At 37.2% G+C, this 17,204-nt stretch overlaps 1 protein-coding gene across 1 annotated transcript in view; it reads right to left on the reverse strand.

The window, feature by feature from the left end:
* Positions 1-7,151: 7,151 nt before the first annotated feature.
* MRPL32 (mitochondrial ribosomal protein L32) overlaps positions 7,152-17,204 on the reverse strand; it is a 10,427-nt gene continuing 374 nt past the window's right edge. The window contains exons 2-3 of the mRNA XM_006925345.3: positions 15,522-15,703; positions 7,152-7,983 (exon numbers count right to left, since the gene is read on the reverse strand). Coding sequence (XP_006925407.1) covers positions 7,729-7,983; positions 15,522-15,703 — 437 coding nt within the window. The 3' untranslated portion in view covers positions 7,152-7,728. The remainder of the gene's footprint in view (positions 7,984-15,521; positions 15,704-17,204) is intronic.

Raw genomic sequence — 17,204 nt, forward strand, 5'->3', positions numbered from 1 at the left:
TCCCTCAACATCCCATTAAGAATAAGGGAATAAATTCTCTAAGGGGAATAATGTAGGGAAGAGGCAAGAGAACTAAATGTTAAATCAAGCTACATTAAGAGACTGCAGCCAGTCCACAAGGACACCTGCAGAAGAATTTCTGCTGGGATTGCTAACAACCCATTTCCCACACCTGTGAAGGGAAAAGAAAAAAACAGTCTTTAAGTGGCTGCCCTACACAAGTAAAATCATTCATTCCCTATGGCTAAAACTATAGAGAAACTGGATTAAAGGCTGGGAACTGCCAGCAGGCTTTTCACACTACATCTTAACTTTTCATGCTACATACTCTTACTCTTCCTCACTGTAGTTCATTATTGAAGGAAAATGGGTAAACTAACTCACAGAAACTAAAGAATGATAGATAAACTGAATTGCCTGAAACATCTGGGTCCCTCTCAGTATCTTTCTCTCGGTCCCTCAGTGCCTTTACTCTCTCTCACTGTCCTTGTCTCCATTGTCTCTCTCCTTCTTAGTCTCTCTTAGGCTCTGCCTCTGATAGGAGACCACGTTTTGTCTATGGATTGTTAACCCTTCTCCAATAAACTTTCCTTTTGATTCTAGTGTGTTAAATTTCTAGGCTCTTTTAAGGGTGTGGTTCTGGGCAAAGATATGCTAATGGCCAACTTCTGCTTCTATAATCTGCTTGCTTGTTTGATGTTAACTAGGGTGTGGCTAGGCTTTATAAGCTGCCTCTTGGGAGCTCGAGGCTGTTCTCTTCAAACCCTGAGTGGTAGAGAGTCAGTCGCCGGCGGGCTAATAAAGGCTCATAATTCATCTCAATTGGCTCTGTGGGTCTTAGAATTGATCGCGCCCCAACAGCTCCACCAAAGACCCCTCTTCTCTCAATTCAGGGCTTGTTCTGTCCCCCACTTGGGGGAATTTATCCTGTTCTGCATCACAGGATGCAGTTATAGACCCATCTCTAACATTCACTAGCTTTGTGATCTTGTTTAAGGCTAGGTCTAAATTTCCTAAGCTCTAAAATAAAGCCATTGGACTAAGTGATTTCCTTTTAGCTCTCACAACCTATTCTATAAATATCCACATGTCATCTGGAAAGCTGACTAACATATGTTCTATAAAGCTAAGAAATGCAGTTTTAAATTTCACACATGCCAACACTATGGAAGCAATGAGACACTTGGAAGAAAGAGCCCAGGCTGGCTTCAGACACCAGCTCCCTTCCAAGAGCTCTGGGCTGTAGGCAAGTGTGTGTGTCTTGTTTGCCATCTATAAACCCCGAGGCAGTCCATCATGGTGATGAAGCCCTTAGGATTTAGGATTTATAATCAGTTTAGGCTCAAATCTTTGTCCCTTTGCTGGTTTTACTTTGGCAAGACTGCCTCTGCACCAGGTCTACCTCACAGTGTTACTTAGTTTCTATTGCGAGGCTCTATTCCACCAAGTAACAGACACTACTGCCAATTCAGCGCTAAATGGGTCCTCTCTGCCACCATACATATACAGCACACTGCCTTTCTCATGGATGCTTTTCTTTTCTTCCTTTATGTTTTAGAGAGTTTACCTAATGACAAATGAGAGGAGATGGGCAAACATGGGCTCTTGGTATCCACTGAGCAGCCATCATCCTGTCTGGCCCTTGGTCTTCTAACCACGCAACCTGGAGGGTCACCATTGGTTTCTGTCTGCAGATCCATCAAGACTAGACATTCTTGGTTCTTCACCTCTATGATACTGCAAAAGGCCCTTCCTGCCAAAAGACACTACAAAGCCACTTTTTCCCTGGAGCCTTTCTGCCTCCCTGGGGCTGTACTCTCAAAACAAGACTCTGGTCCTTTTTCCAGGGGTCAACTTTGGGGACTAGAAACAGGAAGCTTTCTCAGACTCCTATCAAGACAGGACATCACTTGTAAAATTCTTAATCTTTTAGCAGGAAATGAAATGGGACATCTCTTGCAGAGTTAATCTTTTTAGTAAATCTAGTTTTCTTCACTCCTTTCTTTAGGAAAAAGGCCCCCTCCCTCAAATCCTAGTAATTGCCCTGGGGACTCAGATCCTCTGGCTATTGATAAGGATCATCAGCCCATTATTAAGCAGAAATGGTGTTAAGCCAGGCAGGGACCTTAGAGTCTGGGAGTGGGGGGTGGGGGGGTACTTTAAACCAAAGGTCTTTCTTTTTACTCTAAGAAATATATAAACCAACCTTGTTTCTCTTTACTCACTTAATAGGCAAATCAATCATAGAAATTAATAGATGTATTATTCAAATAACGAGTTTGTATTTGTTGTGTCCAGAATAACCAGACTCAACTTGAGTGCTCTTAACCAGGAGACAGTTTATTAGCCGGCGGCTGTCCTTGCAAAGGAGCAGCCCCGAATTGCCAAAATACAAGGTTTTTAAGCCCCAAATCCCATTCCTCATTCTGTCTTAAACACAAAGGTCCATCTTTCTCCTATTCACTACCTGTCAACCCACTGGTCAGGTGTGCAAGTGGGAAGTACAGAAGCAGAAAGCTTGTTGTTAGAATGTTATGTTCCTATGGGTGATTGCCTATGTTCCCATGGGCAATAGCCAGTGTTCCCATGGGCGATGGCCAAACAGTAATTTTCAGCTTATATACAATTGATTATTTTTCATGCCACGCAAGCAAGCAGGGTTACACAGGCTAAAATTGGCAGTTAGCCTATGAGCTCATTGTTACAAGTTTCATGATTAACAGAATGTGGTTAGGGGTTCCAGAAACTAGACCTAAGTTATAGACTTCCTTTGTCCAGTTTCAGGTTTTAATTATTCTTTAATCCTTTCACATTTCAGCGGGTTATTACAGTATTTTCTTTTCCTTGTCTAGGGACTGAGGTGGCACTTAAGCAGGAAACCCAAGACCCCACCCTGGCTGAGGCAGAAAGGGAAAAAGCTCCATGAAACCCCTGTAGGCAGGGACTACGACCCTTCTTAGCAGCAAGCAGATATAGAAGACACCTCCCATCTCTCAACATCCATACTAATAATAAAGGTTCATGGCTCTTAGAAAAGAGGTAGGCAGGAAAGTTAGTTAGAGGGTTCCAGGTCTGCCAGCAAAGACTCTGAGGTTATCCTATCTTAGGAGTCCGCCCTAATCCGCCCACAATTAAGCAAGCCAGAAGGCATTTTTTAACTCACACAGAGAAACCAGTAGGCAAAGATTTAGGTACCAGTTTAAGTTAGTCATTTCCACCTGTGCAATGAAGACCCCAACAACCTTCAACTCACCTGAGTCTCATTATACTATCATTATAATATGATGCATATGCCCAGAAGTTCATTAATATCATTATAACAGATTGAATTCCGGGAACAAACATGCGCAGAAAAAATGATGAATCACAGAGTCCTGTCCATCTTAGTAGTCAATCAAGGAAGCCACAACCACCACCCACAGCAAAAAGGGATAAAAACCCTGAAGTCTTTGTTACCAGGCCTTTTGAGCCATGCTTCTCTTGCTCAGGCCTGCTTCCATATCTGGAAGTGTACTTTCCCTTCTAATGAAACTTTACTTTTCTACTGTATTTCAGTGTCTTGCTCAATTCTTTCTTTGAGACATCAAGAACCTGGACAACTTGCTGGGAGAGGACCTCACTCTCTGGTAACACTACCTCTCCTCTGGCCAGGAGCATTTTTACCTAAGCCTTGGGGCAGGGAATCCTATTTACTAAATAAATGTGTTCCTTCTCCAATCATTTTCCCATGACTTTGCTTTTTTCCCTAAAAGTCAGAATTTTTAATAGCTTTCCTTTTTAATCTCTCTTCTCTTCCTTGAGCAACTAAATAAAATGCTCTGGCTCTCTGAATCAGATGAAGGCCAAAAGACACAAGGAAATATCATGGAAAGAAATTTCAATTAAACCAATAATACCATATAAACATTTAATGAGCAATCTATGTAAAACAGCATTGTACCTCATGCACTACACACTGAATAAACAACTGTGATTATTTATATTGCTCTACAATGTTATTTTGAAGATTATAACATGCAAAATATGATGTATAATAGGTATTCAATAAGTGCCATCCATTGTATTGAAAAATGCTTTGGAGACTAAAGACTAGTTGTTTTTGAATGAGGAAGGTGACTGAAAAGAATTTTTTAAAAAGCTTTGAGAATTTATCTTTCCAATTGCTTGTTTTTACCACCTATAAACTACATCCTATGGTAACTCAAATGATAACACTTAGATGTCCCTGACCTTCATATTCTAGATTTTATAAGCAAAAATAACCACTAAGCGTTTAGAACACACAATATTAAATCAATACATTGGATTGTAAAAGTGAAAATTCTCCAGTTTCAGGGAGGTGATATCTCCAGGCGCCAGCTCCCAGGGAGAAGCACAACATTCCAAGGTGCAGATGATAAAACTGTCTACTAGGCCGTTTGATCTGAGAGTTCCCCAGAAGCACAACGCAACATTTATCTTTGTACAAAATGTTAACGGCTAACTTCTGCTTCTTGTAATCTGCTTATTCAAGGATGTAGTAGGAGGCTGCCTCCTCTAGAAGATCGGGGCTGATCTCCTCTACCCCTGAGTGGTAGAGTCAGTCGCTGGCCTGGCCGGCTAATAAAGGCTCATAATTAATCTCAATTTGATCTGTGGGTCTCAGAATCGTTCGCGCCTAACAGGATCAAATGGAATTATTTGCTTTGTCTAAATCTAATGGCAGGAAAGCAGGGAAAGCCAAATCATAGATTGGGCTGCTGTGGGGGCAAATTCAGAGACCCAGGTTTCTCTAGGCATATTCCTGAAAAGTATGGAAATAAAGCAGACTTCTCAGATATCTGTTGGCTTCCAGTGCTACTTTAGTAAATAGGATGTGTTTGATGGAGGTAGTGTGCTGGCTGGAAAATTACTGTTTGGCTATCGCCCATGGGAACATAACACTCTAACAATAAGCTTTTTGCTTCTGTATCCGCCGCTTGCACAACCAACCTGTGGGTTGACAGTTAGTAAAAAGAAAAATAGACTTGTGTGTTCAAACAGGATGAAGAATGAGGTTTAGGGCTTAAAAACCCTGTACCTCTACACTTCAGGGCTGCTTAATTTGGGGTCTGCGCACCCCTGGCAGACGTAGCTGGCTGAATAAAGAGTGTGTTTCCTATAACTCACTGATTTCTGGTGGTCTGTGTGTCTATCGGGGGCTGGTGGCTACAACAGTAGAAACCACTAAGAGGACAATTTCCTCTCCACTGACAGAAGTTTGGGTCAAGGGCATTGGGTTGATCCTTGCAATGATGTAAGGGGCCTATGTGAGAAAAACCAAGGAAATTAAAGCTAGGAAATAAGATTAGAATGAATATAGAAAAATTACTATGTTTCTACGTATGTAAAAAGAGTAAATATGCTAAATGAATTAAGTTTTAAGGTTAACATTGTCCCAACCCAAATCTCAATGAATATGAAACTGGACCAAGTGATTCTAAAGTTCATTAAAAAAAATAAATATAGGGCTAAATTTTTTGACACAGAAAAGAGTAATGAGAAGATACTTCCTTTGCCATGTAGTAAAATGCATTATAATGTTGCAATAATTAAAATAGGATTGTTATACCAATAAACTTTAAAAACAAAAAAAAGGATTATACTCGTCCATGAACAGAAAGACAGATAATGGGAAAGTATAGCTTGAGGCAGATCCTAGCATATGTAAGTATAATGCAAATGTATGTGAATGTTAAATAGTATTAAAGAAATTAGTGCTGTACTTGAGAGCGAAAACCATGTTAGATTCTGTCCATATATCACATAATGAAATTAATTCCAGATGGATTAAAGAATTGCATGGCAAAAAAACAAAACATAGAAAAATTAAATTACTTTGTTAATCTGGGAACAGGTCCTCTTCCTGGTTTAGATGAGTTAGAAGCAGTTGCCTAGGTGATTTAATTCAAACTCCTGATTTTTTTTTTTTTTTTTGATAGTAAAACCGGAAGGTATGAAGTGATAAAATGTATTATATAACTTTGGAGAACCACCTCTTCAAAAAAGTGGTAGGCACTCTCCTTTATGACATGGTTTTCTGTTATGAACTAAACATGTTTTTTGCTAATTTGGGGATCCATTTTATAATGTTTATCTGTCCATGAAAAGTGACCCTGTCCACATATTCTTCCATCTACCCACACACAGAGCCTTCTCATAATCAAAGTATGAAGGTGAGAAACCTAGGAGTACACTTAGTTTGTCCACTGAGATGCTGGGTATGTAGTGGAGTAGATTAGGTATGTACCTGTTTAGCCTTAGTTTTCTTGAATCACTGATTCTACTCAACCAATACCTACTTTAAATGTGACATATAGAATTTCTAAGGCTTGTCAGAGATTAAGAAATAATTATCCAAAGAGTTGCCTTAATAAGAATATTCATATAGCCAATTGCTCTAGAAACTCAATTCTACGCTTAGCTCAAGTCAAGCCTTGAAAAAGCTATTTACTGGGATTCCAATACTTTGGAAGTTTTAAGGATTTGCCTTTATTGAATTGCATTTCAATATATTTTCAGTCTATACTGTACCTCATGAAACCATGAGGGATAACTTTACTTCTAGGGATAACATGGATAATCTCATCACAAAATCCTCCTTCTGAAGTCCCCCAGAAGAAATGTCCCAAGGTCTTGGTACCAAGATAGTGGTACATTTCCGGATTTTGTCTTACCTTGTTTAGCCATGCAGGTTCTTTCTAAGGAAAATAAGTTCAGTGTTCAATTTGCTGTCTAATTCTAGTAAGTATTCTGTCATGCATTATTCTAGGTATTATCTTATTTTGCGCACTGATTTTTCCATTTAACCATAATACTCTTATCTCTATGTTTTAAAAGCTATCTCACTTTTATTTATTTTTGAATGGGGCAGGAAACAAAATAGCAAACCTTCTGCTCAAGGTAGACAGAGGAATGGGAGAAGAAAGAAATATGAAATGAACTGCTTTAAGTTAAAAAGGCCATTGCTATAAAGAGAAAATGATAAGATATAAATTAAAAGGATATTTAGGAAATGCAAAGGCAACATCCTTAGCATTTTCTGTGTACTACTGAATTTACTCACATCTTCTTTTAAAAGTTTCTCTTCCAAAACAATAAATTATAAATTTCATGAGCCATTTAAGGAATTCTGAATGTCATTTTGATTTAATGTAAAATGTCAAGAATTATTTGTCCAACCAAGTAAATTAACATATGTCCCACATAAATTTCACCAAAGGTAATTTTAGTTTGCTAAAACAACGAAAGAAAAGACAGAACCTTTTCTTACTACAACAACCACCAACTTAAAAACATTACCCAGAATTCAAATAATAACCTATTTCTAGGTATTACTTAAACAAATGTATTTCTGTAAGTAGTCTTATGTAAGAAAAAACAGTGGCAAACAAAACCACAGCCAAACACGTAACTCTTGATATGAATTTAAAATTATTTGTTTTATTGTTCTGTCTTGAAAACCTAACATTTACTTAAAACCTTATAATAAAAACAGACATATAAATCCACTGAGCCTCTGCATAAACAAACATTTTCAGACTTTACTCCTGACATATTCTTTAAATTATCCACACTAAAATTGCTCAGAAAGAATGTTTCGAGCTATATTGATTTTAAAACAAGCACAAAACATTAAAAACAAAGAATCTTCCTTTTCTTCAGGAGAAATGTTTTATGTTAAGTTATCCTACTTAAACACCTCTGGTGTCAATTCTGGGTGAACCAGGAGGGTCGCTTCCGGTCTCGTTCAATGATCCTCTTGCCTTGATCTTGTTCAGATGGTGTCTCTCCTGTGTACAGCACCATGGTCTCTACAGTAGGAGCCTTAAAAGGGCCCCCTTCTTGTTTCCCTATCTGTCTTCTGATTTCTGCAGTCTCCTTACACACCTTCTCATAGCAATAGGCACAAAGGACATGTTTCTGTTTCAGGTGACCACATTCAGGACAAACGTCTATGTTGGTCTTTAAAAAAAGAAAAAAAAATTAACAAGAGGCAAAATAATGAACAAATAATTACTGACAGGAGCTTATATTTGAATTTTCTTGGAATAATCATGCTGCACGAGGTTATATACCACCTAGTTCAACCTCACTTTAAATACATTACGAGTTGGCTCCCCCTGATTTATCACAGTGTAATTCAAATTCCTATATATGAAGTATACTTGGTAGATAGTGTAATTTTTCTTTTTATATAAGAACATTTATTTTTTCATTAATCTAAAACTTACCTGTTTTGTTACAATTTGAGGATATTTTGATGAGTTTTTATACATCTTTCCAACTATAATGAGAATTACGCCCTTTAAAGAAAGTCTTTTTGATGTGTTTAAAAGTAGACTTGAAATATAAAGGAAAACAGGAATGACGTCAACAGCATGGTGGCATAAGGGGACCTCCAGGTCTCTCCCCTTGAAGTTACAAGTTGGACAGCTATAATTCAACAAAGGATTCCTTTCTCAATACACAAACACATCTGAGAAATCCTCTAATTGAAACATCTGAAGGTGGGTATATCTGAGTGAACAGGGGAAGAGGAAAGAAGGACAGACAGAAACTGGTGCCACAGATGTAGCCCAGAGCTCACTATGGCCTCAACAAACTCAGAAGCAGTGGAAGTGTCAGGGTACAGAGAGCACACTCTGCAGCCTTAAGGAACAGGGAGATAAAATCAACATTCCTGCCTGAGTGGCCAGCACACAGTGTAGCTAATCTCAAAAAAAGAGATGGAACACAAAGGTATGACAGCTGTGATCTAGCAGCAGCCATTCATTACCAGACAGAAAACAAAACCACAGATGCACAGTCACTTCTCTTCACCTTCCCGGAGCTCACAGTGGCCCCAGCAGAGATGCAGCAATGGAGGTATCAGGTTATAGGGCACACTCTCCCCACAGCCCTGAGAACTGGACAGGCAAGAACATTTCTCCCTGAAGGGCAGGCACACACTGCAGCTCTACCTAGTGACCAGAGTGGAGATACAGAAGAGTGGCAGCTGAGGTCTGTGAATTGCCATGACCGAAAGGAAAACAAGGCCATGAATGTACTTACCAGTCTCCCTTTTTTGTTTTGTTTTGTTTTGTTTTGTGGCAAAATATTTATTGCTGCCATCCCCATGGTAGACCACTGTGGGTTGGAGCTGGTGTATCACAGCATCTTCTGAAAAAGGGTGATAGCCTCGTCCATCTTTCTGAGCTCTGCTTCTGTTTATCGGAGTTTGGCTTCATCTGCCTCCTGGACTTTGAGGGGCACCTTGACTGGGGAGCTCATGGCGGAGCAGCGTTCCCACAGACGCTGGGCCTGCCACTGCGCCTCACCACGTTTGGCCCCTATCCAATGCAGTGGATACTGGTTGAGGCATCAGGGACACTTGAGATAGCACAACACTGCTGGCAGTATCTAGTTACAGGAGATGGCACAGGAATCTTACAGGCCTGAAGCCCCCAAACCCACCATATTCCCCCATGGAGATGGTGCCCTGAGACTGAGGTAACCTAGGCAGAGAGAGGAAACCCACATCTCCCAAGAATACAGGGCATAGTCTATGGAAGAGGCAAAACTGCCCCAGCGGGATCCCAGAAGCCCCAGCAGTGCAAGTAAGAGAAAATAAAGACTTGCATTTCAGAGCTACCTACTGAAAAACAAAAGAGTTGGACCTCTACTTATCAACCTACTAAAGAGTAAAGTGTCAAAAACTTAAAAAAAAAAAAAACATTTCATTTCCACAAATGCCAAGGAAGAGAAATAATCCATCAATTACCACAAATAACCAAGGTAATGAGGTAGCTTGGAAAAAAATTAAAAATCTCCAGAAAATAAACTTAAAGACATGGAAATATGTAATTTAAATGACAGAGAATTCAAGATTGCATAGCTGAAAAAACTCAACGAGATACAAGAAAACTCATGACGGTAGTTTAATTAACACAGAAATAAAATCTACAAACAAAAGGAGTACTTTACAAAGACAAACTATAAAAAAGAACCAAATGTAATTCTGGAGCTGAAGAACTCAGTGAGATTAAGAATGAACTAGCGAGCATAGAGGAAAGAATTAGTGATACTGAAGACAGAAATCTAGAAATGACTCAGCTGCGAAAAGAGAATTGAGAAAAAAAATAAAAGAATTCTATGGAAAACTATCTGACTCCATTAGAAAGAGCAATATAAGAAAATAATGGGTGTAACAAAAGGAGAAGAGAGGAAGGAGGGAAGAGAGAGTCTATTCAAACAAATAATCAATCGTTCAGAACTTCCCAAGCCTATTGAAAAAATTGGATCTTCAAATCCAAGAAGCTAACAGATACCTAATTATCTCAATCCAAAAAGACTTCATCCAAGGTACATTATATTAAAGCTGACAGAAATTAATGACAATGAAAGAATTCTCAAGGCAGTCAGGAAAAAGATGGTAATTATAAAGGAAACCCCATTAGATTATCATTGGATTTTTTTAGCAGAAACCCTGCAATCCAGGAGGAGAGAGTGAAATCACATTCAAAATATTGAAAGAGAAATCACCAGTCAAGTTATCCTTTAGATATGAAAGAGAAATAAAAGCTTTTCCAGATATACAGAAGGTGAGGGACTTTATGACCACAAGACATAAAGACAAAAGGATATCTAACTATAAGATGACTAACAGACAGAAGCAGGAAATTGCAACTCTTGTCCAGAATAGTGTATTAAACATTTAAATATAACATAAAGATTAAAGAAGTTACAAACTTTTTTTTAAAAAAAGACAATAGCTACTACAATTTGAAAATGCATACACAGTACAAAAAGGGTAATTTGTGACAACAAAACATAAATGGGTAGGGGGTAAAGCTTGTACAGGTAAATGGAGATAAGATGTAAAGAAAAAAGATTATTACACATATAAAACTTTTACATAAATCTAATGATAACCACACACAGCTCTAGAACTGAGACACATAACATAAAAAAGAGGAAATAGAGGTGGGGGGGAAATAGAATACCACCAAGCTAAGACACAAACAAAATGGAAAAGAAAAAATGGAGACACAGAAGTATCAGAAAACAAAAGATAAAATGGCTACAAGAAATCCTCATACATCAATAATCGCCTTAAATGTATATGGGCTGAAATCATCAATTGAAAAGTGCAGAGTAGTAGGATGGATTAAAAAATAAAATCCAACCATATGCTACTTTCAGGAGACACATCTCAGCAGCAAAGACGACTACAGATTCAAAGTGAAGGGTTGGAAAATGATACTCCAACCAAATGACATCCAGAGAAAAGTGAATATAGCCATACTTGTATCAGATAAAATAGATTTCAAGATAAAAAAGGTAACAAGAAATAAATATGGACATTTCATAAAGAGAAAGAAGACATAAAATCAAGAACACATAACACTTATCAATATATATGTACCCAATCAGGGAACATCAAAATATATAAAGCAACTACTACTTAACGAAAGAGAGAAACCCACAAAAACACTTATAATAGGGAACTAAAATAACCCACTGACAGTTAGGGATAGATCATCTAAACAGAAAAACAGGGAAATATCAGCTTTAAATGACACATTAGACCAAATGGACATAATCGATATTTACAGAGCTTTTCATCCCAGAACACCAAATTATACATTCTTCTCTAGTGCATATGGAACATTCTCAAGAATAGAGCATATATTGGGACATAAAACTAGCCTCAACAAATTTAAGATTGAAATTATGCCAAGCATCATCTCTGACCACAATGCTTTGAAATTACAAATCAACTGCAAAAAGAAAGTGGAAAAAAATCACAAATATGTGGAGATTAAACAACATGCTACTAAAGAATGACTGGGTCAAAGGAGAAATAAATGGAGAGATCAAAAGATATACAGAGATAAATGAGAAAGACAATATGACATCAAAATTTGGGTGATGCAACAAAAGTGGTGACAAGAGGGAAGTGTACAGCATTACAGTCCTGCTTTGAGAAACAAGAAAAATCTAAAACAAAAGACCTAACATTTCACCTAAAAGAACTAGAAAAAGAACAAATAAAACCTAGTCAGTAGAAAGGAGGAAATGATAAAAATTAGCAGAATGAAAACAAAATAGAGAAAAAGACAACAGAAAAAAATTAATGCAACAAAGATCTTTGAAAAGATTAATAAAATTGACAAACCTCTGACTAGACTAAGGGGAAAAAAAAAGAAAAGGCTCAAATAAACATCAGGAATAAAAGAGCTGAAGTTACAAAGGACGCCATAGAAACACAAACGACTATACGAGAATAGTATAGACTATACAGTAACAGTTCCTAGAAATATATAACCTTCCTAGACTGACTCGTGAAGAACTGGAAAACCTAAATAGACGATCAACAGTAAAGAAAGTGAAACAATCATCAAAAACCTAACAGTCCAGGACCAGGTGGCTTCACTAATGAATTCTACCAAATATTCAAAGATGATTTAATACCTCTCCTTTTCAAACTCTTTCAAAAAACTGAAGAAGAGGCAATACTTCCTAATTTATTTTATGAAGCCAACATTATTTTTATATTGAAACCCAGCAAGAATAACACACAAAAAAGAAAATTACAGACCAATAACTCTGATGAATGCAGATGCAAAAATCCTAAACAAAATACTAGCAAATTGAATACATTAAAAAGATTATGTCACGATCAAGTGGGGTTCATTCAAGGGGCACAAGGATGGTTCGACATATACAAATAGATCAATGTGATATACCACATTAACAAAATAAAGGATAAAAATCATATGATCACATCAATAGATGCAGAGAAAATATTTGACAAGATACAACATCCATTTATGATTAAAACACTCAATAAAATGGATATAGAAAAAAGTTCTCAACATAATCAGACACACTATATGACAAATCCTCAACTAATGTCATATTTGATGGTGAAAACCCGAGCTTTTCCTCTAAGATCAGAAACAAGTGTGCCCACTGGCACCACTGTTATTCAACACAGTACTGGAAGTCTTAGCAAGAGCAATAAGGCAAGAATTAAAAGGCATCCAAATTGGGAATGAAGAAATAAAATTTTAACTTTTTGCAGATGACATTATTTTTTATAAAGGAAACCCTAAAAATGCCACTAAAAAACTATTAGAAACAATAAACAAATGCAATTAAATTGCAGGATACAAACTCAATGTACAAAAATCCACTGTACCTCTAATACTAACAATGAAATTTCAGAAAAAAAAAAAATGGAAAAAAAATTGCATTTTTAATTTCAACACACACAAAAAATACCTAGAAATAAACTTAATGAAACATGTGAAGGACCTATATACTGAAAATTACAAGACATTGTTTTAAAAAAAATTGAAGAAGAAAGAAAGAAATGGAAGGTTATTCTATGTTAATGGACTGGAAGAAGCGACAGAGTTAAAATGCCGTATTACCCAAAGCAACATACAGATTTAACACAACCTCCATTAAAATCACAGTGGCATTTTTCAAAGAAATAGAACAAAATACCATCAAATTTGTATGAACCACAAAAGGGCCCAAACAGCCAAAGCAATATAAAAGGGAAAGAAAAAAGCTCAAGGTATCACACTGCCTGACTTCAAATTATACTACAAAGCTACAATATCAAAACAGTATGTTACTGACAGAAAAACAGACACATAGACCAATGGAACAGAACTGAGAGTCCAAAAATAAACCCACATGTAACAGTGATTGTTGTGGTTTTACTGTAGTCTTATGATTGTAATCATTTTTTTCTTTTTCCTTTTTCTCCTTAAAAATCTCACTCCCATATTTTATGTACATAAAAATGCCTTAACTAATGTATAACAGTTTGCTTGATTGAGAACCCTAGGAAGAGACATCAAAGGAAGCTATTTGGTTCCCAGATTGTTTGGAGCCAGAAGACTGATAGCAAAATCCTGCCCAAACTTTCATTTGACCAGGTAGCATGAGAAACAAACCAAGGCCAGGAGACCTTCTCCCTTCCCTTCCAGATGCAGCCTTGGAATTTCAACTTTGCCCGTTACTCAACCTTCTCTCTGCAGTCTTAAAATTTCCCCACCTCTTATTCGGCCCTTTCCCTATAATAACCCCTGCCTTCGGTAAACAGTAGCATAAAAGAAATTGAAATACTTCATAAGATTAATATACATACATTTGTGAAGCAAACGAGAAAAACAATTTCATTGTCCGAAAAGAATAAAGAACCTTGCAAATTACTTGCTTTACCAATTTTTCATTTTACTCTGCTACAATGGAAACTGGGTTGCATGCCCAAGTGGAGGAATAGAAAAGATATCCATAGTCAGTGGGTACTCTTTTCCTGACAAAGCACCCAACATAATATACTATACGTAGCAGAAAACTCAATAAAGAAAATGAATGCACAGGATAAGAGCTATTCTTTTCCCTCAGAATCAACGCACTCAAGGAGATCATATAATAGACCTGTACAAGATCATTCCTAACACCTTAAATTATCTCATCTAACTGTATGAATTACTGTTGTTTCAATTAATGAAGTATTTTTCAAGTCCAGATACTAAGTCTGGTCCCAACTATGACAATACTTCTTGGTTTAAGCTCAGGATTTGGTTAAATACCGAAGGTAGAAGCTTATCAAAGTAAGTTCTCTTTTCTGGAGTTTCATGGGCACTGCACTGCTACTGTGGAATGCTATGGAGTAAACAGTAGTTCAAATCACAGCTGTTAAAGCTATAAATTAAAAGATCAAAGGCAATAAACACTATACTTTTTCTTACTAGATCAATGAAGAGAGTGTATCCATATATCCAATGCAGAGAGCGGATATATGGAATTGTCTAAGGATAAGAACATACAAAAAGAGTTTCAAGGGAAAAATTTGAGCTCAAGAATTAGACTGCCAGAGCTCAAATCCTGGCTCTACCATTTAACAGTTTGTGACCACAGGCAAATTCTTTTTGCCTCAGTTTCTTCATCCTAAAACTGAGCAAAGCAATGTTTCCTTTGGAGGGCTATTGTGAGGTTTTGATGAGGTAATTCACATAAAGTACTTAGATACATCATAGGCACTTAATAGATGTTAGCTATTTTTATCTAAGAATTTTCCTTCACAGTGAAGAATAAAGTAAATATGTAAATGCCAGTAAAACCCAAGATCCAATGTACCTACTGCTTCTAACTTTAATTTTAGGTTCTGCCACAATTAAGACTTTACCCATATATGGTTTAAAATCACACAGCACAGGACTGGCACAGCTCACAATTAAAGTCATATAGGCTCTTCACAACCCAGTCCTCTGTGCAGACACCAAAGTTCATACTTGACTGTGTTCCTACTATTTGGGATACAGGACAGTAGACATACATACATACATTCATACATACATACTGAGAATATTATATTTTATTTAGACCAAAAGAAAGTAAACAGAAAGTAAGATCTGAGAATAATTTACCCATAGGTTACATGAACATACCATGTGGTAGTCATGAGAAAAACACACCCACAAAAATCAACATGTTACCTTAACTTTAATAAGCTTCTGAGGATTTCTTCTCCTACACCGGTTAACTTCAATGCTGCGTCTGTTTTTGGGAGCTGCCATCCAAAAGATACTATCCAAAAGGCTGGACGTCTCCTTACTTCCATTAGAATCATTTGCTGGTTCTGTAAATATAGCTGGCCCTTGGACTGTTAATGCTGGTCCTACAAAATAAAACATGGAGATTCAGAATCAGTTTCTAATTTCTAAATGACTATTTACAAATATCAGTCTCCTTAACAGTCAATGATATGAAAACAGACATCTTTATAATTTAGATTTCATTTAATAGACACTTAATAGGAAACCTTAGCTATTAAAATACACTAATGTTCACATATAAAGCAATTTTAAAGAAGACACAGAGAATTTTTTCTTAAAGACACCTGCTGAAATGAATCAGTGAAACTCTACCAAGAGTTTCTCACCTTATGAAAAACAGAACTCAGGGGTTTAGTAGTAAACATGAATAAAAGTCTGAGAGGCACCTAATTTAAACAAAACAAAACAAACAAACCAACCCATTGAACTGTCCACATCCAGTTGGTGGGCAGTATACCTATTTACTTTACAAGTAAATCTAAGCTTGAGATACCTCAAATGCACTTCTCACCTATAATGAGGTAACTGCCTACTGGCCATTTTTTTTTTTTATATTCAAACTCAATTAGCTGCTTTGTCACATAACCTGGCAGGCAGTTTAAGTCATTCAGTTCTCCATAATATTTAATCTTGAGTCCTGTCTGTTCTCTAATAAAAAGAACTAGCTCACTGCTCTATATGTTATTGTGCTGGCCGGAAAATTACTGTTCGGCTATCGCCCATGGGAACATAACGCTCTAACAATAAGCTTTCTGCTTCTGTACCCCTCGCTTGCACAACCGACCTGTGGGTTGACAGTAAAAAGAAAAATAGACTTGTGTTCAAACAGGATGAAGAATAGGAGTGGGCTTAAAAACCCTTACCTCTGCATTTCAGGGCTGCTTGATTTGGGGTCTGCGTACCCCTGGCAGACCCAGCTGGCTGAATAAAGAGTGTGTTTCCTATAACTCACTGATTTCTGGTGGTCCTCCACCGGGGGCTGGAGGCTACATTATTAATTTATGTGATTATCAACGTTTCACTTTTGTTTTCCCAAATTGTTTATAAAATCAGAGATCTCTTACCTTGTCCTTGCTATTTCTCAGACTTACACTACTGCTTTTGATTTAGCAACTCTTAAAAATATACAAAGCTGTGTAACACTTAACAACTAGTACTCCTTTTCAATATACCTAAAAGTATTTTTAATCATAGCCCAGTAGTTAACAGCCTCAGGACTTTCTAAGACTACTTCAGTTGAAAAGTGGAGAAACCTAATGGGATTGTTGTGGTGGTTATCTCAGGTAGCACAGGCATGCTTTGGCACATAGTGGGCTCTCTGTTCAGAGCGCCTGGGTATTATCGCCGATGACAATTTTAAGATCCAAGAGAATTCCAATTAAAATTAGTTCCAGGAGAAAAAGAGGGATCAGGATTCAACTGCACAGAAATCAAACACCACAAAAGAGGACAAACTCCTTTAAGGTGTGGTGGACTGGAAAGGAAAAGATAAGAGGCGCCAGAAGCTAAAGAGTTTCAGTAACATTTTGTGTACTAATGTGACAGAGGATTCTTTTTTTTTTT

This window comes from Pteropus alecto, unplaced genomic scaffold (genome assembly GCF_000325575.1).
Source record: "Pteropus alecto unplaced genomic scaffold, ASM32557v1 scaffold109, whole genome shotgun sequence".
Taxonomy (NCBI): Eukaryota; Metazoa; Chordata; class Mammalia; order Chiroptera; family Pteropodidae; genus Pteropus; species Pteropus alecto.